General features: G+C 43.2%; 1 protein-coding gene across 1 annotated transcript in view; it reads right to left on the bottom strand.

Annotated features, from left to right (window-relative positions):
- Positions 1-1,323: 1,323 nt before the first annotated feature.
- DSTYK (dual serine/threonine and tyrosine protein kinase) overlaps positions 1,324-24,175 on the bottom strand; it is a 49,566-nt gene continuing 26,714 nt past the window's right edge. Inside the window, exons 3-13 of the mRNA XM_019711453.3 lie at positions 22,722-23,391; positions 18,938-19,170; positions 18,462-18,545; positions 17,537-17,713; positions 16,822-16,951; positions 16,308-16,464; positions 15,743-15,875; positions 13,887-14,000; positions 9,356-9,470; positions 6,105-6,239; positions 1,324-5,701 (exon numbers count right to left, since the gene is read on the bottom strand). Of these exons, the coding sequence (XP_019567012.3) occupies positions 5,514-5,701; positions 6,105-6,239; positions 9,356-9,470; positions 13,887-14,000; positions 15,743-15,875; positions 16,308-16,464; positions 16,822-16,951; positions 17,537-17,713; positions 18,462-18,545; positions 18,938-19,170; positions 22,722-23,391 (2,136 nt within the window). The 3' untranslated portion in view covers positions 1,324-5,513. The remainder of the gene's footprint in view (positions 5,702-6,104; positions 6,240-9,355; positions 9,471-13,886; positions 14,001-15,742; positions 15,876-16,307; positions 16,465-16,821; positions 16,952-17,536; positions 17,714-18,461; positions 18,546-18,937; positions 19,171-22,721; positions 23,392-24,175) is intronic.

The following is a 24,175-nucleotide window of genomic DNA, read 5'->3' as shown; positions in this document are numbered from 1 at the left end:
TTATGGGTGTTTTTTTTTAACATTTAGATCTTTAGTATATTTTTTTGCATTTCTTTTTTTCCCTCAGGTGAATAGCCAGTTTTACAAAATAGTCTATTTTCCCACTGATTTGAAATGCCACCTTTAGAACATACTAAGAACAGGCCATCCCTGGAAGCGCTCTAAAAGACCTCACCCAGTACACAGCCGTCCATAACTGCACTTGAAAGGTTATTCAATTAACATTTCATGGACTCCTTAGGATCCTACTAAAGGTACAAACTTCAAAGTTGAATTTAACAATGTGTGGAAACTTGGTGGCCTCTCCCCTCTGAGCACCACCTAAACACAGGACCAGGATGGCCACTCCACTTGCCCTGCTCAAGGGAAAAGCCTGCTGAGGGATGTGTTCTTGGAAAAGCATGCCCAATCTAAAATTGTGTATACCACAAGCTATTTTCTCCAAATAATGGTTAGAGAGGAAGTTAAGAGAACTCAGTCACTCAGAACTTTATACTAGAATATACAGTATATGCATGTAAGATGGGATATTTAGCTGTGACGGGCAGCTGGAGTTAGCGGAGAGTTTCACCAGGGTAAGAGGCTCATCTGCATTAAACGACTCTTGTGCAGGGGTTGGCAGAGAACCACTGAGATCCAACTTCAGCTTTTCCTTTAAGACTTAATCACAAACACATCAACTGTTCAAGGTGTGCTGCCATCTCCTGGCCAATCTTATGCTGTTGACAAATCAGAAGCAGTCACAGCAAAGAGTGATACACCATCCATACAAGCAGGATGGGGTAACCACTAAGAAAAAACACCCTACAGGAGGTGACATACTGCCTGCTGACATTCCCTGGTGACTACAGATAGTGCCACTCTGCTGGTAGCGGCCTATGATGGTGCCTGCTTAGCAAGCAAATCTGAAAGCGGGGTGGGCCAAAGTAGAAAATTCAAATAGGCCAGTATAGATTCTGTCCCCAGATTCTCTCATAGTATAATAACGAATAGCTAGGCTTGTGCACGAGTTCAGAATGCTTCAAGTTTATGCTGAAAAGAAGCTGAAAAAAGGGTGTGTATCCAGGCGAGTTCTGAAAACTAAATTACTGTCGCTACACCTCGGCGTCCTTCTCCACTGCCCCACCTCCCATTCCCTTGCCCCACCCTCTGGTAGTGGTAATGTCAAGTACTGGGAAACCGAGAGTGATTTATGGGGGCGTGGCATGTTCCATCGACCTCTCAGGCAAACTGAGAGGCATCTGAAAGACGTGGACTAGAATACGGAGAATCACGTTAACACGGTGAGGTAAGAGGAAAACAAAAGCCAAACACACGCGAACCTGAAACATCAACGTGACCTTTATTATACAGCACAGCTGGTACTTGTGCATCCCAGCAGGCACACAGAATCCTCCACAAAACCAAAACCAGCTCTTCAAAATTACACTAAATTAAGACTTAACCTATAGTTGTGTCTCTTAAAAATACACACAATTAACACGGTCCTGTTGTAACAATGTGGAAATGTAACAAATGGAAAGAGACAGCACAAGAAGAGAGAGTGTAAGGACTGAAGTTTGTGCTAATTTCTCGTTATTGCACTTTCATTCTACACACTTAGTATGTTACACTTTTATTTAACACTGTAATAAACATTAGTGCTTTAAAACAAACAAAAACATTACATAAAGACAAAAGACAACAAGCTGTCCAGACCAATTTTCTTTCCAACTGTCTGGGGAGGACGGCCTCGCCAGCGCCAGGTGTCCACATATACTAGTCTCTACCTCATCTCAATTGGTCTGGATGTTAAGAAAGCAAATGAAGTGAAAAATAAAACCCTTTTAAGAACAGTAGTGCTACTTGAAACCCCCAAGGGAGTCTGCAATACAAGTTTCTCAAGGTTACGCCCCCTTACCCACGTTACCATCTGCACTAGCCCTAACCCACCCCACCTCCACATTTAGGAGCAACCTTTTTCTTCTTTTAAAGAGAAATTGGTCTATTTGATCAAGCAAATTCAAAAATCAAGCTTTGAAATCTCAAAGAAAGCAACTCCTCTTTTGGCAATGGGCTCTTGGAGGGCCGCTTAGCCCGCTCTCATGCAGTGTGGACTTCGGAGGTTCCCTATTGGCCAGACGGAACATCAAGCATCCTTCTGGCCAAAGCAAGTCCAGAGGGAGTCTATTCCGCCAAGTACTACTGTCACCACCAATCCCCCTTGGCGTCTCGGTGCTGAATAATGGACCAAAAAATAAAGTGTCGTTCAGTGCAGTTATCATGCTGTAGCCTTGCCCCTCCAAACCATTTCTCCCATAAGAAAATAATTTTCCAACACCTTTGGCAGCTTAAGCAAAGATGCAAAAAATGCACTGGAGAGCTGACAGATACTAGATGAAGGTTCTACCATTCCCCTCTTTCTATCTGTGATAGTAATGTATCCTTTCCTTCACCGTTTCCTTGAATTTTAGTGTTAAAAATTAGGAGAAGCTGCTGCCTAGGCTCTGACCCCCTGAAACTGACAAAGAGTCATAAGCGACTCTCTTTGGTCTGGGAAGAACCAGCACAGCCCTCCTTCCTGGAGAAGTGAAAGACTTGCTCAATCCTGAGCTTCTCTCTGCAGAGGATCATGGGAACTAGAGCACACCTGTGGAAACCTCGGCCAAACGAACATTCCTCAACCCATGGCTGGCTCCCTAGGCACAGGGTCAGCCACTCCACCATTTATTCTAATTGCTCTGCAGGAAGGACCCTCACTCAGTCCTGAAGCAACATAAGTGATCAGACTTCACGTGCTTTAAAAATGGCCAGATGATCACATGGGGGCTGGGGTAAATTGCCCTAATTAAGTTGATTAGAAGGACAGAACATAGTAAGGGTAGTTCTTCCGTCACATCCTTCTTCCTCCCTCAGCCACAATCGCCTCACCACTTGGGAGCACATATAGCCAAAGCTAGGAGGTAAAATCTTCAGACTTTGGTCTTGCTGAGCACTTGACAGCCCAAGTGCCACCAGACTTCTTTGAATACCTAGTGTCTTCCCGAGTAATATACAGTACAGTACATTTCATGGCATTCCATCACCGTAATAGTAACGGGTGCCAAAGAACAATTAATCCAAAATTAGCTGACAATGTTATAGAACAAAAGCAAAGTATACACGTATTATACATGTACAATGTATTCCTGCACTCAGCCTGCTGAGTGTTTAAATACACCTCCAAATGTCTATATGCGGGCCTTTGCTGGCCTGGAGACTCTCAGGAATATTTCGCACCTTTTCTCGAAATACTTTTTTAAAGAATTGTAACACAGCTATTCGTCCATTGGCTCCTCCTTTTCTCCCTCCCCACTCAGGCAAAAAACGTGGAGACAGAGCTAGAAAACTGGTGTCTGAGAATAGACTAAGCCACAAGGGATAAACTGAAAAGGGACTCTGGGTGGAGAAAAAACCTAACCTCTCACGTGTGAATGGGGGTAAGAAGTAAGACTTCCAACGAACGTTAGGAATGTGGTCTCCATAATGAGATCACAGACTCCTGATTATAGCTAGAGTTAAAAGAAGACAGTCTGGAAAAGGGAACTATATAAAAGCTTTCTGGAAATATACAGAACTAGACTTAGACTATGCAGCAAGTGGAGACTACTTACCTCTTATTTTTAAACTTGAAACCTGGCTTCTTGTAAGGCCCGTCATAGCCCCCAGAAGGGCAACGAGTAAACACTGACAAGAATAGAGTGACTTGAAATAAAGCTAAATAGGTGTTAAAAATTCTAAGAGATACACTGAACATCCTACCATAACAAGGCTGGTGCCTCTAGAACCCAAACACACTGCGTCAATCACTTTATCATCTGCAAGTAAAAAGGTTTTTAGTGCTACATGGAGTTCCTGATGGGCTGTAAGTGTTCAGGGGCCTACTACGCTCAAACAGATCACAATCAGAGCCCAGTTCAGCCAGAGTTAAAAACTGAACTTTAAAAGTTGTATGAAACATTTCTTGAAGACTCCCAATTTATACCGTTAATGTTCAAGAGATGGTCATTGTCACAAAGAACCCTAGAAAATTACAGCAGCAAATCTGCCCATTATCTTAAAACACCTACTTAGGGACCTGTTCCACATAGTTTGGAGCTAGGCAGAGGGGACAGACCACAGTGCTCACCTCCACTGTCTATTCCTTCACCTACATGCTTTTCGAAAACTATTGGACCATTTTGGTTGAAGGAGGCATGAAGTCAAGATCTGTGATGCATCTATGTTTAAATTGTTCCCCTGCCTTTGACTGGCATCAGAATTTCTCTTATGTACAACTTCATGGCAAACTCTCCAAAAGACCACCAACCCACCTCCCAACTGCAAGGGAAGGGACCCCTCCCAGATCCTAACACACAGGGGTGAGGGGCACACACAGAACTACAAACAGTATTCTTCTCTTTCATCTGGTTCTTTTCTTCTAACATATTTAAAATAACGTAAAAAGAAGGAACAAGTTGCAGAAGAAACCTTGGTTAAAAAGCTCACTGATCAAGTTTAAAAACATCAGTGTTTTAGGTTCAAACACAAAAAGAAGAGTTGGATTTTTTTGTTTTAAAAAACAAGGCTGGTATCGTTCTAGTGGGTTTGCATGGAGGTCCGTGGGCTCCAGGTCATTGCCCACTTCTCAGCCTCACCAAATACTTCACAATGGTCACTTTTACTAGACACTCACCCCTAAGTACCATGTTAACTGGAGCTTCCCTATCTCGAAACCAAAAAGACAAAAAAAAAAAAAAAAAAAAAAAAAAAAAATCATGACCCTAGGACAGAAGAGATTCTGCTCTAGGGGTAGCAATAACTTGAAATCCAGTAGCATATACACACGCACAAACACTTTTTCTTTTTGTAGCCTCTTAGTGACGTACCCATGAAACCCGCCACCAGAAGTCAGGGCTGTGTGGTCCTATACATGTAAACACACTGGCACTGTAAGGAACAGATAGCTTTGTTTCTAGCTTCATCACTGGGGCCTCTCGCTGTTGCAACCTGAGAATTCTGGGTACAGATAGCAGGAACCAGGTATCCACAGATTATTTTTTTGCTCTTATGTTTTCACAGTCCCAGAACCAAGATCAAATTTTCTAAGGGTCCTGATGATTGGATAGAACCAAATTATTCCTAGCTAGAGCAAAAATTATAAAAATTATAGTTTTTAATACTATTGCCACTGTAGTGTCCCACTTGTCTTATAAACATACAGTGAACAGACAACATTTGCCTCCATTTCAGTTCTGAGGCCAGAACGTTGCCTTCTCCAGCTTTTACCAATGTCCTAGACCATCTTTTGCTAATGGGACAGCTCGGGGACATCAGCGAACTGAAGAATATGCTCAGCTACCCAGGAGTCATCTCTGCCCAGAGGTCCCAAGCTGCCCAGCAAGCATCCATTCCCTCAGGAGCTCTCTGTAATGAACAACTGTCAAATTCTTCCCAAGGTCAAAAGGTGAGGGGACAGAAAGAAATAAGAGCGTGAAAGAGAACGGTCTTTGCTTTCAAGTAGAATCATCCAGTCCTCTGTTGGGCTGCTCAGAATGGGACTTGCACAGCCGGTCCATGATGCCCTGGAGCATGGGCTGGACGATGCCCAAGAGGGGTCTCTGAGAGGGGTCGCCGTCCCAACAGGCTTCCATCAGCTGCCAGCACTCCTCATCAAACACGGGAAGACGTTCTGGGCGGACCCCTAGGAAAGGAGCACGGAAGTGAGACCGGTGTCAGTGAGAGGGGATCAATACAAGCCCGAGGCACGATCGCTCACAGGCTGACGACGCAGACGGGGCTCAGAGCACGAGAAGCAATGAGCTTTGGTTTCAAAGGCAGACGTCTACGTTAGAACCCAACAGTAACCGTGACGATAAACTGGAACACGCTGGCATAGGAAGCTGAAGAATTAGACATTTTTTAAAGAAGAAAGCCTTTTTGAGACAGTTCAGTACAATGCTGCCTGGAATCAATGGTTTGACTTAAATGTCTTTTCTGGATTCCATGATGGTTTAAATGTGTGGATGGTGATGGTAGGCCCCTGCTGCATTGCTTGGTCTGCTCTCCACAGGAAGTGTGGGCAAAATCGGGCTCATGGCTCTTACCTCTCCGCACATTGTTCCAGAGATGGTCTTTGCTGGCACACCTCTCAAATGCCTCGGGGAGCTTGATAGAGCCTGAGCAGATATACCAGAAAAGAATGCCAAAAGCGTAGACATCCACGGAATTATCGTACTTCCCTACAAGAAGGGGTGACAAGCAGTGAGCCAGGGAGAGAAATCAACAGCATCGCCAATAACTAGCATCTGCAGACGTCTTTACACATTTTGCCCTGAAGCTTTTAACATCCATCACCTCCCATAACAACCCTGTTGGGCAGGACACACTCATAATGCCCATTTTGTAAGATAAAAATATGGCACCGAAGGTCAAAGCTAGAGATTAAGAAAGCCAAGACTAGAACTTGACGAAGGAGAATGAAAACAGGCCTTTTACTTTAATGGGACAGTCGGAAAGACTAATCCTGAAAGGTCATATTAGGGAAATAAAGTTGGGAAAATACATGCAGGTGTGTAGGTAGGTTGGAACCAGAATATAAAAGTTTTTAAAGTCAGACAGAAGAATCTGGGTTCAGTGGACAGATGGAAGTCATTTATGTTTTAGAGCAGGAGGTGACATGAAAGTATTTTAGAAAGATTATCATAACAGCAATAGCATAGGTTAGAGTAGAAACAAAGGAATTTAATATAAAGTAGCCAAAATAAAATAGCAGTGGGAATAGAAATTTTTTAAAAAAGTAAATCTAGGGGCGGTCGGATGGCTCAGTTGATTTGAGTGCAAGTTCTGAACAACAGGGTTGCCAGTTCGATTCCCACATGGGCCAGGGAGCTGCACCCTCCACAACTAGATTGAAGACAACAAACTGCTGCTGAGCTTCCTGAAGGGCAGCCAGGTGGCTCAGGTGGTTAGAGCACGAGCTCTCAGCAACAAGGTTGCCAGTTCAATTCCCACATGGGATGGTGGGCTGTGCCCCCTGCAACTAAAGATTGAAAACAGCGACTGGACTTGGAGCTGAGCTGCACCCTCCACAACTAGATTGAAGGACGACTTGGAGCTGATGGACCCTGGAGAAATGCACTGTCCCTCAATATTCCCCAATAAAAATTAAAAAAAATAAAAAAACACACACCTAAATCTAGAGAAAGAAAAATGATGACTGTGCACTTCGTTCCGCTGTGGGGAGGACTCCAGCTCTCCAGCTCTGCCTCCTAACCCTTACGCGAAGGGTAGGGGAAAGACTTGTGGAAATCCACATACATTCCTAATTTACCTCTTCCCGATACTACCGAGTGACCTGTGGTTACCTTTTCATCATCTTTCCATCTCCCCCAACAATGATACAACCCCTCCCCCTCCACTCAGGCTCAAAACCTCCGCGTCATCGTTTAGTCATTCTTTTCTGTTCATCAAACTTGGTATCAAGTTAATAATAAAACCTTGCCCACTCATCCTCTGCATTATCTCAAATCTGTCACTTTTTTTGTTTCAGCTCTACCACCAACCTAACGCTAGAGACCACCACCACTGTTTCCCTACTTTGGTTCTTGCCACTCAAGTAACCTCTACCTATTGCTGCTAAGCTAACCTTCCATAAACATTTTTCATTCCTCACCTGCTCAAAAACTCAATAGCACCTTACTTCTTCCACATTAAGCCTTCACGCCTTCGCATGAATTCCGGCCTGGTTTGCTATTATTCCCCAAATGGATTTCTTACCTGTCATGCTTATTTCTATTCTGCAATTTTCCTCATATTTCCCATTCCCCAGCCTCCAGAATTTTCTTTCCTTCGTGATACATGGTTAGACTCTAGAGACAGAAAGAGCTGGATTCCAATCCCAGCACTATGACTTCTGGCTCATTGTTCTGGGGTGGGTTTCCTCAGCAATCTGACCTTGACCTAACTTTATCCACGATATGGACATAAAAATGCCAAGAGAATTGTAGTGAGGATTAAATGGAATGAAATATATGAAAAAATATACTCACACTGCCTAGTTCAAAGAATATACTTAACCATGAGTTCCCTTTCCACCTACTGATCTTTCCAAATCTGACTCAAGTTCTACCTAAAATCTCACTTCTCCCACAAAACCATCAAACATGTCACAACCTTCACTTATCCCTTCCTTGACCACCACACCAACATTACATTACGTAGCATTTAATTTAGCACTTAATCATATGCTGTCTTATATTACCTCCTAATTATTTTACCTCTATTAACATCTCTGTCATCTGTAAGTTCTTTATGTTAGGGGACAACTCCTAATACATATACCAGTTGAGACAATTAAGTTTGCGAACTTGTTGCAACAATGTTGCTAACCTTTTTTGATATCAGATGGATTATTCATTATGAATTTGTATCAACTGAACAAACAGTTAACCAAGTTTACTATTTGGAAGTGCTGAAAAGGCTGCATGAAAAAGTTAGACGACCTGAACTTTTCACCAACAATTCATGGCCCTTGCATCACGACAATGCACCAGCTCACACGGCACTGTCTGTGGGGGAGTCTTTAGCCAGTAAACAAATAACTGTATTGCAACATTCTCCCTACTGAACTGATCTGGCCCCCAATGACTTCTTTCTTTACCTAAGACAAAGGAAATACTGAAAGGAAGACATTTTGATGACATTCAGGACATCGAGGGTAATATGACAAAGCTCTGATGGCCATTCCAGAAAAAGAGTTCCAAAATTGCTTTGAAAGGTAGACCAGGTGCTGGCGTTGGTGCAAAGCTTTCCAAGGGGCGTACTTCAAAGGTGACCATAGTGATATTCAGCAATAAGGTATGTAGTAGCACTTTTTCTAGGATGAGTTCGCGAACTTAAATTGTCTGGCCTTGTACATATGAAGTGTTTCCCCAAAAATAATACCGGGTCTTATATTAAGGTTTGCTCCAAAAGACGCATTAGGGCTTATGTTCAGGGGATGTCATCCTGAGAAGTCATGCTAGGGCTTATTTTCCGGTTAGGTCTTATTTTCAGGGAAACATGGTAGGAGTTATTCAGTCAATATTTTATGATTAAATAATTGGTTGATTATGGCATTACACTAATAGCCCAGAGAGACATCCAAAAGAACAGTTAATGACTCCCATTTGTACTTGTCTTACTGACCCCTTGACCTCTTCACTTTTCCCCTTACTTGTCTTAGGTTTTTCCTTGTTCTGTTTTCTCCCTTTCCTGGGCCAGATGTGCCAGTGGCAACTACTCTTAGCTCAAGGGGTTGCACTCAGGGTTACAGCACAGAGCCCAGCCCAAATCCACTCCCTGCCCTCCAGCTTACCTGTGAAAAGTTCAGGGGCCATATGGATCGGTGTCCCCACAATGCTGCCTGACATCATGGCCTCTGGCTTGCAGAATCCTAAGTCAGTGATCTTGGCACGGTTCTGCTTATCCAGCTGTCAACAAAGCAGGGCACGAGTCACCCTGTGTCTGGTCCTGCACACAGCACTCAGCTGCATCCCCAAGCTCGCAAGCAGGTATCTACCTCAGTAGAACTTACTCCTGCCTCCAGATTCATTCCCATTACTGTCTTCTTCCCAGACAGACTGTAAGTCACCTGACGGCAGCGACTGCCGTTTTCATCTTTGGATTCCCAGCTAACTGCACAGTGCCTGGTACCGTCAGGTGCTTAACAAATCTTGGAAGAATGAATAAGTGAAGACACCGAGTTAAGTATTTCGGTTCCTGATTACTCTCCTCTGACCTCCAACTCCAGGACAGAAAACTAAGTAAGAAGGTTGAGGTCCTTTGACCAGCTGAACAGTTTCTTGAATTCCCTGTAGTTTCCTTTCCTTAAGGTTCAAGAGAATAAATCTGTGTCTCATTTGGTTATTGACAAGCCTCTTACTTGTAGGATTCAGCCTATAATTTGGGGAAGATCTTTCCTTCCCCTAAGTTGCTGTATCTTTCTTTATACATCATTTAAGTGTTGCCAGAGACTCCTCAATGATAATCCAATATATTTTCATGAGAAGTATGTCAAAAGATTCTTTGTAACTTACATAAAGGGACTAGTGGGTTCATGACTATCTTCCCTCTTAAGATGCATTTACCCATCTTAGCCCTCATCCAGTACCTCTGATCAAACCCTAAATAACAACAAGACCAACAATCCTTAAAAATATTAATGTCACAAAAGCATAGAAAGACAGAAGGACTATTCTAGATGAAAGGACACTACAGAAACATGGTGACAAAACGCAATGCATGATCCCTGGATTGGGATCAAACAAATAGACTACATTTGGGATAATTGAACATATTTGGGACAATTGGAAAATGTTAATACAGACAGTATGTTAACTAACAGTATTGTATCAACGTTAAATTTCTTGGATGTGATAATGGCATGTTCGTTACATAGAAGAATGCCCTTTTTCTTAGGAGATACAAGCTGATGTACAGGCATACCTCGGAGATAATACAGGTTCCGTTCCAGACAATAGCTATAAAGCCCATATTGCAAAAAAGCAAGTCACATGCATTTTTTGAATTCCCAGTGCATATAAAAGTTATGTTTACACTATACTGTAGTCTAGTAAGTGTGCAATAATATGATATCTAAGAAAACAATGTACATACTTTAATTAAAAATACTTCATTGCTAAAAAATGCTAACCATCATCTGAGCCTTCAGCAAGTCGTAATCTTCCTGCTGGTGGAGGGTCTTGCCGAGGCTGCTTCTTGATGGCCGCTGACTGATCAGAGTGGTTTGCTGAAGGCTGGGTAGGTGGCAATTTCTTAAAATAACACAAAAACTAACTTGGCCATGTCAATGACTCTTCCTTTCACCAACGATTTCTCTGTAGTATGCGATGCTGTTTCATAGCAATTTACCCACAGAACTTTTTTCAAGATTGGAGAAGTCCATCCTTTCAAACTTTGCTGCTGTTTAATAACTACCGTGTTTCCCCAAAAATAAGACCTAGCCAGACAATCAGATCTAATGCATCTTTTGGAGCAAAAATTAATATAACACTGGGTCTTATATTAATTTTTGCTGCAAAAGACGCACTAGAGCTGATTGTCCGGCTAGGTCTTATTTTTGGGGAAACAGGGTAAGTTTATGTAATATTCCAAATCTGTTGTTATTTCACCAATCTTCACAGCATCTTCGCCAGGAGTGGATTCCATCACAAGAAACCACTTTCTTTGCTCATCAATAAGAAGCAATTCCTCAACCATTAAAATTTTATTAGATTGTAGCAATTCAGTCACATCTTCAGGCTCCACCTTTAATTCCTCCACTGAAGTTTTGAGCCTGTCAAAATTATCCATGAGGTTGGAATCAGCTTCTTCCAAACTCTTGTTAATATTGATATTTTGACCTCGTCCCAAGAATCACAAATGTTCTTAATGGCATCTAGAATGATGAATCCTTTCCAGGAGGTTTTCAATTTACTTTGCCCAGATCCATCAGAGGAATCACTATCTATGGCAGCTATTGCCTTACAAAATGTATTTCTTGGGGCCGGCCTGGTGGCTCAGATGGTTGGAGCTCCATGCTCCTAACGCTGAAGGCTGCTGGTTTGATTCCCACATGGGCCAGTGTCAGATGGCTCAGTTGGTTGGAATGCGGGCTCTCAACCACAAGGTTGCTGATTCAACTCCTCGACTCCTGCAAGGGATGGTGCGCTCTGCCCCCTGCAACTAAGATTGAACACGGCACCTTGAGCTGAGCTGCCGCTGAGCTCCCAGATGCTCAGTTGGTTGGAACGTGGGCTCTCAACCACAAGGTTGCCGGTTCGACTACGGCAACTGGACCTGGAGCAGAGCTGCACCCTCCACAACTCAGATTGAAAGGACAACAACTTGACTTGGAAAAGTCCCAAAAGTACACACTGTTCCCCAATAAAGTCCTGTTCCCCTTCCCCAATAAAATCTTTAAAAATAAATAAATAAACTTTGTATTTTAAAACAAGATGTATTTCTTAAATAATAACACTTGAAAGTCAAAATTATTCCTTGGTCCATGGGATGAAAAATGAATGTTGTGTTAGCAGGCATGAAAACAACATTCAGCTTGTTGTACTTCTCCATCAGAGTTCTCAGGTGACTGGGTGCATTGCCAATGAGCAGTAACATTTTGAAAGGAATCTTTTTTCTGAGCAGATCTTAACAGTGGGCTTAAAATATTCAGTAAACCATGTTATAAACAGATGTGATGTCATGTAGGCTTTGTTGTTCCATTTATAGAGCACAGGCAGAGAAGATTTAGCATAACTCTTAAAGGCCCTAGGATTTTTCCAAATGGCAAATGAACACCTGCTTCAACTTAAAGTCACCAGCTGCATTAACCTCTAAAGAGAGAGTCAGCCTGTGCTTTGAAGCTTTGAAGCCAGGCACTGACTGCTCCTCTCTCGCTATGAAACATAGACGGCATCTTCTTCCAGTATAAGGCTGATCTGTCTACACTGAAAATCTGTGGTTCAGTGCAGCATCCTCTTTCTCTTATCTGGAGCTTCCGGATAACGTGCTGCAGCTTCTACATCGGCTCTTGCTGCTTCACCTTGTACTTCTGTTATGAAAATGGCTTCTTTCCTTAACTTCGTAAACCAACCTCTGCTAGGTTCAGACTTTTCTTCTGCAACTTCCTCACCTCTCAGCCTTCACAGAATTGAAGAGATTAGGACCTTGCTCTGGATTAGGTTTTAGCTTAAGGGAATGTTTATACCAGTTTGATCTTCTATCCAGACCACTAAATCTTTCTCAATATCAGCAATGTTTCACTTTCTTATCATTCATGTATTCACTGGAGTGGCACTTTTAATTTCCTTCAAGAACTTTTCCTTTGCATTCATAACTTGACCAACTGCTTGACACAAGAGGCCTAGTTTTCAGCCCATCATAGCTTTCGATGTGCCTTCCTCATTAACCTTAATCATTTCTAGCTTTTGATTTAAAATGAGAGATGTGTGACTTTTCCTTCACTTGAACACTTTGAGGCCATTATGAGATTATTAACTGGCCTAATTTCAACACTGTTGTTTCTCAGGAAATAGGAAGGCCCAGGACAGGGAAAGAGACGGGGGAACAGCCAGTCAGTCGAGCAATCAGAACATACACATTTATTGATTCGGTTTTCTGTGTTATATGGGTGTGGTTTGTGGTGCTCCAAAATAATTACAATAGTAACATCAAAGATCACTGATCACAGATCACCATAATATGAAACTAATGACAAAGATTGGAATATTGTGAGAATTACCAAAATGTGACACAGAGACATGAAGTGAGCAAATGCTATTGGAAAAAAGGCACCAATAGACTTGCTCGAGGCACGGTTGCCACAAACTTTCAATTTTTAAAACACAGTATCTGTGAAGTGCATTAAGCAAAACATAATAAAATGAGGTATACTTATATTTAGGAATGACATATTATCTGCAACTTACTTTCATATAGTTCAATAAAGCTGTGTGTGTGTGTGTATGTGTGTGGAGAGAGAGAGAGAGACAGACAGACATAGGAAGAAAGAGAGAGAGAGGCAACGAGATAAGAGACCATACTGAAAGAGAGAATATCAATTTAGGTGAACAGTACGTAGACTTTCATTGTACCACCCTACTAACTTTCCTGTAAGTTTAAATGTTTTCAATAGTGTTGAAGGAAAAAACTTCAGCAATATAAACTGGGTCTATGATGCAAGTCCTCCCTTAAGCTTTAAGTTCAAGATACCATCCATGTACTCTGCTATTAACTCCACTACTTTCCTTCCAGCTGTTTCCTGTGATCAAACTTATGTGTACCCTCCAGAAGTCACTTAACTCAAAGAGGCAGCACGTTATCATGGGCAAACAGCTCTTACTCACCAGCACGTTTTTCAGTTTGATATCACGGTGGACAAGTCCCTGGCTGTGCAGGAAGCGGATCCCTTCCACCACATCTAGTGCTATCTGCAAACGTGTCTCCAGGGTCAGCCCAGCCTTGGGGAGACAAAAGAGCTTACTTGTCACTAGAAGGTAATTCTTCAATCCAACCTGCTTACACCAACTAAGAGTTCCTGCTGTGGGGTACAGAAAGACTGACTGCACTAGGGTACACAAGGACAGAAAAGTGGATTAAAAAAGGGAAGAGAAAAGCAGTTAGGAAACGGAAGTAGAGGAAAAGCAAGGAAGGACAAGCTATACAGGACAGATAAAATCCCTGAAGGCTGCACTGAGGCCAGCTGGATAATCCCCAAATGTGACTAGGAATGATGCAACCAAACGACTAAAGGCATGAGCTCATTCTAACCCCTAAACAAACTCTGGAACTGCCCTTGAGGCTCAAAGTATTTCTAGGTCCCTCAGCAGATTTACATCCATTGCTCTGTAGACCTAGTTAGGCCAGGTTGGGTTTTATGGATTCCAATACCGAAGTCACTAATCTTGTACCAAGCCTCCGATTTAGGGTACCTTGCATTCTGGAGAACATTACATCACTTGACAAAAAGCTCAGCTATGGTTCTCTAGCCCACTTGTGGAGAAACAGCAGACAACGCTGACCTTAACTCCTCTGAAGTGAAAAGGGAAAGCCACTTCGAGGGTCATTTTCTTCACCATATTGAGTTCTCACAGGTCCTACAAGCATTTCTAAGGAGTCCTTGGTTCTACTTCTGGAAGCTTCCATATACACTGGTACAAGAGAAATCTGTGAGAAGGGACCTATCCAGACACCTGGAGTTAGCGTTCCCCCATTCTCCTCAGCTACAGTGCAGAGAACAGACAAAAGTAACCTCTCCACTTCCTTTTTGGTGGTTATTTTAAATGAGGGAAACTCAATATCCAACTGAGGGTGTTTCACCTTCACTAAAATAAAAGCTTTTGATAGCTTTTCATTGTCTGTAACAGAATTTGAATTCTACGGAAACGCTTAACATTTTTAATCCTTTATAATTTCTCCCTAACATTTCTGTGCACATTCTCTCTTCCCACCCCCAACAATTCCCAAAATGAACCAGCTGCTCCAACCTGCGTAGTGTCTTGACTGGTCTTCCAAGGCTCTTGCCATCATGCTGTTTCCTCCCCGGCCTCTTCTTTCCAACTGCCCACATTTTATCCTTCAAGGTGCACTTATCAAACTCAAACAACACGTCTTCATGAAATATTCACTGACTATAATGATCTTCTCTTCTTTTCTTTTTTTTTAAGGAGGGCACAGCTCACCGTGGCCCATGCGGGGATCGAACCGGCAACCTCAGTGCTATCAGCACTGCGCTCTAACCAACTGAGCTAACCGGCCGTCCCCTGACTATAATTATCTTAAAAGTTCCTGACAATTACACTGTTTGACATCCCTTTATGGTGCTTAGTAGAGGGCCTCATACAAAGCAGTCACTAATAAATATGTGTTGACTAAACGACAAAAACTGGCTGTATCCATGGACAGCAAAAAGGAGAAAGAAAGAACAACAGAGTCATAGGAAACTTTTGTGCCCTTCTGAGTAGCCCAGATTCCCCCACTACCACAGGAGGTAGAAGTGGTGACTCACAGTATTCTGGATATGAAATGGGCCAGACAGATTCTGAGAAATTCTTAAAGTTTTTTGGCAATAAGGGTTATAAAGCTTGACTACTGCAACAATGTTTCAAGAGCGCTAGAAGCTCTGAACAAACGCGGATGAAAGGCCAGGCAGGAAGCTGCAGATCTGGCTGCCAGCGAGAGCCCTGTCCTAGCCTCGCCTCACCTTCAGCCCAGTGTAGAGGTCCCGGTGTAGACGCTCCATAATGAGCAGCACGGCAATGCTGGAGCCACCGCCGTAGTTGTAGTCGATGACGGAACCATGGAGATCCACCAGTCGCTCATGCTTTGGCAGAGACCTGGGAGGAAGGAGAGAGGTCGGGGCTATAACACAGCATGCCACCACAGGGGAGGGAACAACCTGAGGCCGTGTTTAGTCCAGGTCCACAGGTAGTGGCTCTGGTCCAGAGAGAGGGCAAAGAGAATGAGCTCCTGAGCAAAGACAAAGAATTGTGGCATCTAAAAATGCAGAGGCCTTAAGGACTAAGGAAGAAAGTCAAATGCAGGGATGAGCCTGAGACATTAGGATGGTGGAGAAAAGGCAAGCAAACACAGTAATGGCCTTGATGACAGCACAGCTCTGGGCCAGACACAGCAACACTGGTCCACACCATTTGAGACCTAGGCGTGCAGAGACAAGGCATAATGTAGTTTTTGGTGCAAAATGCATAGCAGGCTTCTGGCTTCTTCTCGGGGTCTCCTCCCATAGACGTGAATGAGACCTGACCCACCTCATGTAGTGAAACTCCAAAGCCAGGTCATTCCAATGCTTCTCATCCGGAGGGACAACCGACTTGAGGGCACAAGGGAAGTGTCCCCCCCAGTTGTCACACAGGTACACCACACCGTACTGGCCCCGGCCCAGTTCCTGTCCCAGTTTAGGTTTACCTGCAAGGTGCAGAGACAGAGATAAGGCAGGAGGGTGGGGACCTCCAGGGCAACCTCCCTAGGATTCTTAGCCTTGGCCCTGCCTGGAGGTAAGAGTCGTAACTACATAGAGAGGAAGAAACGAGGGCGTCCTTCTAAACCAGCACAAAGTCACCTAACTGGTTTGATTTGAATAAACTTTGGTTATGTTATTTCAACTATATAAACAGCAGGACCAAACACACTCAGGATTTCAAAAACACATCAAGGAGTGCTTAGGTAGCTTCGCAAGGAAGCAGCTTTTGACACTTGGATTCTCCGAGGCTGAACATGAGAATGTCAGGCATCCAATTTACTTGCAAAGAAACAAGGACTCACGATGCAGCAAGACATCCTGTAAAGAACGGCTCTCCAGAGAAAGGCGGGCCAGGCGGGGGGCGTGATCTTTCCGAACCTTCAGCCACAGATCTTCAGTTTTCTCCAACCTGCCTGAGTGGCCAGCTTCCAGCTGGGAGGACACAGAAAAAAGACATGACCTCTCAAGTCCCTAGCTCTGAATTCTCCCCATTATATAGGAATAATAATATCTGCCTCAGGATAGCTGTGAGAATTAAGTAAAATATATGTAACATATTTAGTTCAGAGATTGGTTATAATGGGCTCTCAACAAGTAATAACTTTTCTTCCTGGAGGCATATCATATCTACCCACCCTCCCCTAAGACACACAAATATTCATACACACACACACACCAAAGGGACAAGCAGATGGCACAAAACTGCAAACTAGTATGGAAGATGGAAATTCATCCCTTTCTGTAATTTACTCCTAAAACACTATATAAACGTATATAAAATTCCTGCCCCTCAATTTTCATTCCTCACTCAACACAATGGAAATTAACTGACTCCCTGCATTCTCCCTAGAGTTAAAATAGAAAAATATCCACGTGAACAATTTACTGATGAAGCTTCCTGTGTCATATTATACTAGTAATTTTTTTAATTATGTGGCGAGCAGAGAGTAAAATATTCCCCGTGGAGGAGGTTGTTCTCCACTTGATCCAGCTGTATGTCCCGTCCTACATACCCACCTGCCGCAATGAGGCTGCAAAGGCCTCATGAGAACTATTGAGTCGGGTCCGGAACTGGCTGCAAATGCTTTTGGCCAACTTGGAGGCACTGAGGCTCTCAATGGCTTCCTGGGCCACCTTCCTCTTCCATTCTAGTGTGATGGCAGGTGGGCTCACCCATGTGATGCGCTGAATGATCTGCCAGGAGGAGGACAGTGAGAACACATGGGAGACAGAAACCACTAGAAAGAAACAACGTCCTTCCTCCTCTGGGTTATCCACTCTTAAGACAGGATGCACATGAAGCCCAAGACTCCTCTCCAATTCTATCTACCTCAAAATCAAGGCTCAGCTCAAAGGAAAGCATTACAGAGCACTCGGCCTAGTCTGCATGCTCACAAACTCAATACGTTACGTCCAGTGCCAGGGAGTGCCTGACAAATCCACTGTGAAGTCAGTAAGTAACTCTACATAAGAGCCGGACCAAATTCCAGAAAAGCAACCACACTCACGGCGTCTGACAACAAAACCTGGTTCTGAGAAAACATTTAGGTTGGGACAAAAAAATATGAAGAAGCTGCAACCACTCAGCCCTGCCTTTGTAGCTCCAAAACAGCCATAGAAAATTCATAAATAAATGGGCATGACTGTGTTCTAATAAATTTATTTATAAAATAATATTTTTAAAAAATATGAAGAAGCTAGTGAAGCAGGGTCTATGGCTCCATAAAATATCACTGAAACATGCCACTTTAAAGAGTTAAAGGGCGCACTATTAACAATTACTGCAGAATAGGCATAAACCAGATTCTCCCAGGCGGGCAAACTAAGACAAACAGCCACCCCAAACTAACAGAAGATCCTGGATACCTGTTCTCTATCAGAGTGACAAAGACTCATTGGAGCCAACTAAGAGCTAAACATTTTTTCCCTAGGCAACCTCTACCTGCTTGATTTGCTCCCACAGCATTCTTGTAACCGAGGACCCTGAGTGGAACGTGACTTCGACGTGATAGGCAGCATTTAAGATCTGAAAGAGAGCACACAAAAGAAAATTAATATGCCCTGAATAGAGTGGCTATTTTAAAAATGCAATAAATGATATTTACTTCAAGAACGTAGTCTGGTCTCCAGGTTTTCAAATTTATTCCTCAATATATGTTCAGAGTCAATGCAAGTTGATCACTTTTTGTGACTATTTGGGCCCCTTTTCTTCATCTTCTTCTTGCTCATCAACTTACAGCAATTGTACAGTGCACAAGCACCTCCCACAGGCAGTGGTCATGTGGTAAGAAAAATAGAATTCTAACTGGATCAGCAAAAAGTTGAAAGGGAAATTGTTGGCTAACTTGAACTTGGGCTTGTGTGTGGATTGTTTCATGCATTATCTGTGACATGGTGTCTTAAACATTCTGTGAGTACCTGTTTGAGATTATTACTGGTGATGTGAACTGAAACATCCTGAGACTTCTCCAGGCTCTGCAGACACCGTTCCAGGGTCCCGACAAAGCTCTCACGTAGGTAATCCACCGAGCTGATGAGCTTGTTAGCCACCGCCTGATTCAGCCGGGAGATGATGAGCTCTTGGATCTGTCGGATGCAGCACTTGATCTCTCTGGTGCCCACGGGTTCCCCATTCTCAGGGACAATGACATCTATGGAGGCAGAGAAATAAGCTAGCTGACTGCGAGGGTCGGGGCAGGTACACTGGGCAAAGGCATCCCTCAAGTCAGAGCCGAGGAGCTCCCATGATGACGGCTGCAAAACACATGCTTGGCTGACAAACTCTGGCCTCAGGATGACCAGGGGCCATGCAACCCTCAACTACTTAAGGGAGCTAGGAATCTTCAGGAGCAATTGTGTCTAGAATGAGCCTCCTGATTTCGTTAGCTTTTTGGTCACATTTATAGGAGGGGTAGAACATTTATTGAGTGCAGACGATTTGAAAGCACTATAGTAAGTATTTTACATGTGTAGTCTAATTTAATCCTCAAAATAACTTTGTCAGGTGGACACTGTTGGTTCTATTGTATAGATCAGGAAACAGCCTCAAAGAGAGGACAAAGTGGGGATGTACAGTTAGTAATATAATCAGCAGCTGAACCCAAAGCTCATGGATTCCCAAACCTCTGACCTTTGTCATATTTCACACTACCTAGCATACTAAGAAAACTCCCAGAGTCAGGAATTCAATTCTAATCAATTGCTAGATAAATAAAAAGTAAAACTAGAACGTTGTCCCCACCATGCCACTATCTCTCAGGATTAGAAACTCTGTTTTGCAAGCCAGAGGACAGAAGCAATTAAGAGGAGACAAATTACCTGCAAAAAACTCTACTACTGAAAAAGCACTCTCGTGTCAACTGATGGAAATTTAAATTAGTGCTACCTCCTTGGAGGAAATCTGGCAATATCTGCCGAAATTCTAAACTAACCAACCAACAACAACACAAAATCTATATACCTTTCGACCTAACTGCTCTTCTTCTAGAAATTATTTTTCTAGAAGACAAAAAAATAAAATGTATTTTTTGAAGTCCCTGAAAATGGACATTGCTCAGACTATGCATGACTAAGTAGTCTCGAGCATAGAAATACATCCTTACAAGTCCCAAAGATATGTAGGTACAATAATGATCAATGCAGTACAGTTTATAATAGCAAAAAGATAAAGAAACAGACAAAATGTCCATCAGTAGGGGAGGAGTTAAATAAATTAACGTATATCCATGAGAAGACAAATTTGTATGCACATTTATGGGAAGACCTCTAAGGAATGACTTAAGTGCAAAAGCAAGGAGCAGAAGAACATAGAGAGGAAAACTGATGACCGGGGGACTGCATCTATTTACCTTTGCGTTAAGTACCATGTATGAAGGTATTATCTTGGCAAAAAATAAGTATTTTATAAAGTACGTTTGTCATGATACCCAGTGTGTATGTATTACTTTTATTTAAAAACAAACAAAAACCAGTAATAGAAATCTGGCTCCAGAGAATATGTGGGTAAGCTTTCTTCTAAATCTATTTATTGTTGTCTCAAGAATACTCAGAAAGGACTTAGAACAAGATAAGAAGCAGACATGTAAGTTGTGTCTAATATATAGCCAACTAGGTAAGTAGATCCACAAATCCACAACATAGTTAACAGAGCCAGACATTTGATCTATTTGTTCCCAGCTACTCTCACGTGTGTTGAACTAACTACTGTATCCCAGACACCAAACATGGTATGCCTGGCACATAACAAATAATCAAATATTTCACTGTCTGCCCACCTCCCTGCCCTACCCGCGTTTATCATGTGTTCTATGATGCCAGCACTGCTGCCCCAGCGTCTGTAGTTAAATATTCAGAAGAGGCCCTAGGATTTCCACTGCAAGTAAGCATTTCTCAGCAACTCCTCCCTCCCATAGGAATTTACCAAAGAGGTATTTTTGTTCATCTTTAGAAAAACCTGTAAGAAATAAGGCACCCTATGCACGCGAAAGCGACCCATATTTCCTTTGTATCTATAAGTGTAACATAGCCGCACACCATCATTCACACACTCGCTCACTCTCCAAAGATGTAACAGACACTGTGTTATTTGCTGCAAGGGGTATAAAAATGCATAAGACCCAGATTCTATTCTCCTTCACCTCTAAGATTTTAGAAAAGTGTCAGAAGAACATAATTGTTAATAACTATAATAAAAGATGGAAAGTGAAATATGCCAGAAATTTCCATTACAAATGAAACGTTTTGGGAGTTCAGATGAATGCGATGGTTGTTAGCTAAGAAAATTAAAGACAACTTCATGATAAATGTTACTTGGAAGAGGACTTGATGGGTAGGTAGCATTTGGAAATTCACAGGCAATAGAAGACATTTCAGGCTTAGGGCAGGGCATGAGCAAAGAAAAAGTAAAAGGAACATCTAGAGGAGAGCAAGCAGTTGACCAACTGAAACAGAAACTACAGGAAGGCGCACAGTGGAAAATAAGACTGAGAAAGTTGGTAAGTGCTCGGCTTTGGAAGATTTTTAATGAGGCAAAGGAGTCTAAGCTTTGTAGGAACAGGAAGCTAATAAAGGTGAACTGGAGAAAGGAACCCAAGGCGTCAGTGAGACTGTCAGTAACAATATTTCAGGTAGAGAAGAGGGACTAGAAAAGCACAGGCAGATACAAAATATGGAAGAAGACTCAGCAGGACTTGGGAACTGACTGGCTGTGGGGATAAGAGAAAGAAAACAGTTAAAGACCACGCTGAGGTTTTGAAGCTGGTCTCCAGGAAGATGGTGGCATCAAGTTACCAGGAGCAGATTAGGAAGCAGTGAAGCATGGAAAAAAGGAGTATGGGTCCAGGAATCAGATTATTTAGACTCAAATTTTGCGTCTCCTTTAGCAGTTGTGTGACTCTGAGCAAATTACTTAACCTAAGTCCCAGTTCCCTCATTTAGAAAATGCAAGAAGTAGACTCCACCTAGGGAGGTTGTTGCCTTTGAAAAAAACTGATGCTAGGTCCCATGTCAGAAATTCTGATGAATTAGCAGTCTCGAGCGTCTCTATTTTCAAAAAGCCTCCCAGGCGACTTGGATGGGTAGCCATGATTGAGAACCTAAAGCGGAACTTGCAAACCATGTCCCTTTAATTAATGGGTAGTAGAGCTAATGTTCACGCAGAAGACTCAAACAGCAGTCAGTGTACAAAGTCAGCAGCATGTAAACCTCAGACACTGAGACCTGCCTAACCATTTTGGCCCAATTTTGTTAATAGCCATTCGTGAAGAATGGAACTGCCAGAAAAGCTAAAAACACTACTTTGGAAAATCCTCCTGAGTGGGGTTTTAGGAGCAGCCTGAAAAGAAAATGGAAACCATGACATGCGTACAGAAAGGATCAATGAAGAAGCATGAACTATGCAAAAGGAGTCAAGGCTAAAAGCATGACTTAGTAACATTCTTCAAATGGCTCTTCTCCAGCTCCATCAGGGTCAAGGGGATACAGATAGAAGCTGGAGATTAAAGAGCACTATTAGAATGAATTGACCAAAAGTTAGGCTAACAGTCCTGGGAAGGAATGACAATGGTATCCTCCAGGAAGGTCTCTTGGAACAAGGCCATCTTGGCTACGTTCCTGCTGATGACGGCGGCGTGCATGAGATGATCGCGCGGGTCCTCCATCCTCAGCTGAAGGAGCCCCAGCACCCCCACGCTCTCTGCCCTACCTTTAAACTCCATCTTGGCAGCGTCATCCAGCAGTTCCTCCTTCATGGTGTTAAGCGTCTCAACAATCATGTCCTTCATTTCCTCCTGCTTCCGGTTGGCGATATTCATCAGCGATTCATACAACTCATTCTCCATTTTCCGCGTGTACTCCAGGCGCTTGGGAGTAATCTGCAGGTCCCGCTGCATGTCAAAGGCCTGGTTAATACAGACGTCGAGGCAGCAGCAATGTACCAGGTTCAGGGCCCTGGCTGCGTCCACCAGGCGAGCCTGCAGCACCTGGTGACAGAAGGTGCTCAAGTGTCTTAGCCTCTCACTTTGTTCCACCAACATGCTCTGAGCTTTAGTGTCCTGGCCGGGGGCCCCACAGTTACAGTGACTGATGCTCAGATAGCCCAGGTCAATTAGCTGGCGATGAAGTGCTGACCTTTCACTCTCCGTTCTTCTGGTAGAGGAGTCAATGATCTCTGAGCCCAGCTGCGGCACTTTGAAAAAGAATATGGGGAAGGAGAAATACTCCCGGATTTCCTGAAGCTCTTGCTCCTCCCTCTCAGAGAGTTCATCTTTGTGAAGCGCATAGGTTATCACAGGCAAGAAATCATTCACCACGTCGCCCAACACATCCACTGTGGGCCGCAGGCCTTGGCATGGTGCCACCACAACGTCCACCTCCTGGAAGGGGAAAGGGGACAGATCAGCACTGCAGGGTCAGAACCCATCCTTGCCTCCCCAAAGTCCCACACTGAGACCCAAATCCAGATCTATGATGGGGCACCTGGACTTTGACACGCCCCAATCATGTGTCCACCTCAGTTACCAATACTGCCTGGGGCAGCCCATGCAGGCGGGCACTCATCTAGAGAGTGAAAAAGCAACGTGGAAATGGCAGCCCCTTTAGCCATTTCAGATAAAAAGAATATTTAGTCCCTGCCTTCCTTTGTTGCTTGGAAACTCCCACTGAGTCTGTCTGATTAAGAAATAAGACAAATAATGGAAGAAGTGTTTTGGAAATGACCAGACTAAGAGTGAGTCTGCCTGGAACGTTCCTCCCACTCTTGCACTTCTCTCACACCCCCATCCCCACCTTTCTAACCTGGTCTACTCTCAAGCATCCTTTAAATCTCGATGTGTATGTCATGTTATACCCTTACAGAGTCTTTCCTATTACACAATCCCAAGCATTCTCTATTTCGCCTTTTCTTAATGTTCAACACATTTATAATGTATTTATTTAAAACCCGTTTTTCCCCATTAGTCAGTAAACTCTTTGAGGGCTGGGGCCATGTCTATCTTGCTCATGACTGTAACTACAGTACCTAGCAGTACTGTTGAATCAATCAATCAACAGCAAACTAAAAGCCAGGTTTGCCAAATATTATTCCTGTCCTATTCTAAGAGTGTGCAGGCATCCCAAAGTCTTAGCCACCTAAGTCTTGGTAACAACCTTTATTCTCAT

The sequence above is a fragment of the Rhinolophus sinicus genome, chromosome 11 (assembly GCF_057876585.1).
Source record: "Rhinolophus sinicus isolate RSI-liver-muscle chromosome 11, RSI-T2T, whole genome shotgun sequence".
Lineage (NCBI taxonomy): Eukaryota > Metazoa > Chordata > Mammalia > Chiroptera > Rhinolophidae > Rhinolophus > Rhinolophus sinicus.
This window is presented reverse-complemented; position numbering and strand designations above follow the sequence as displayed.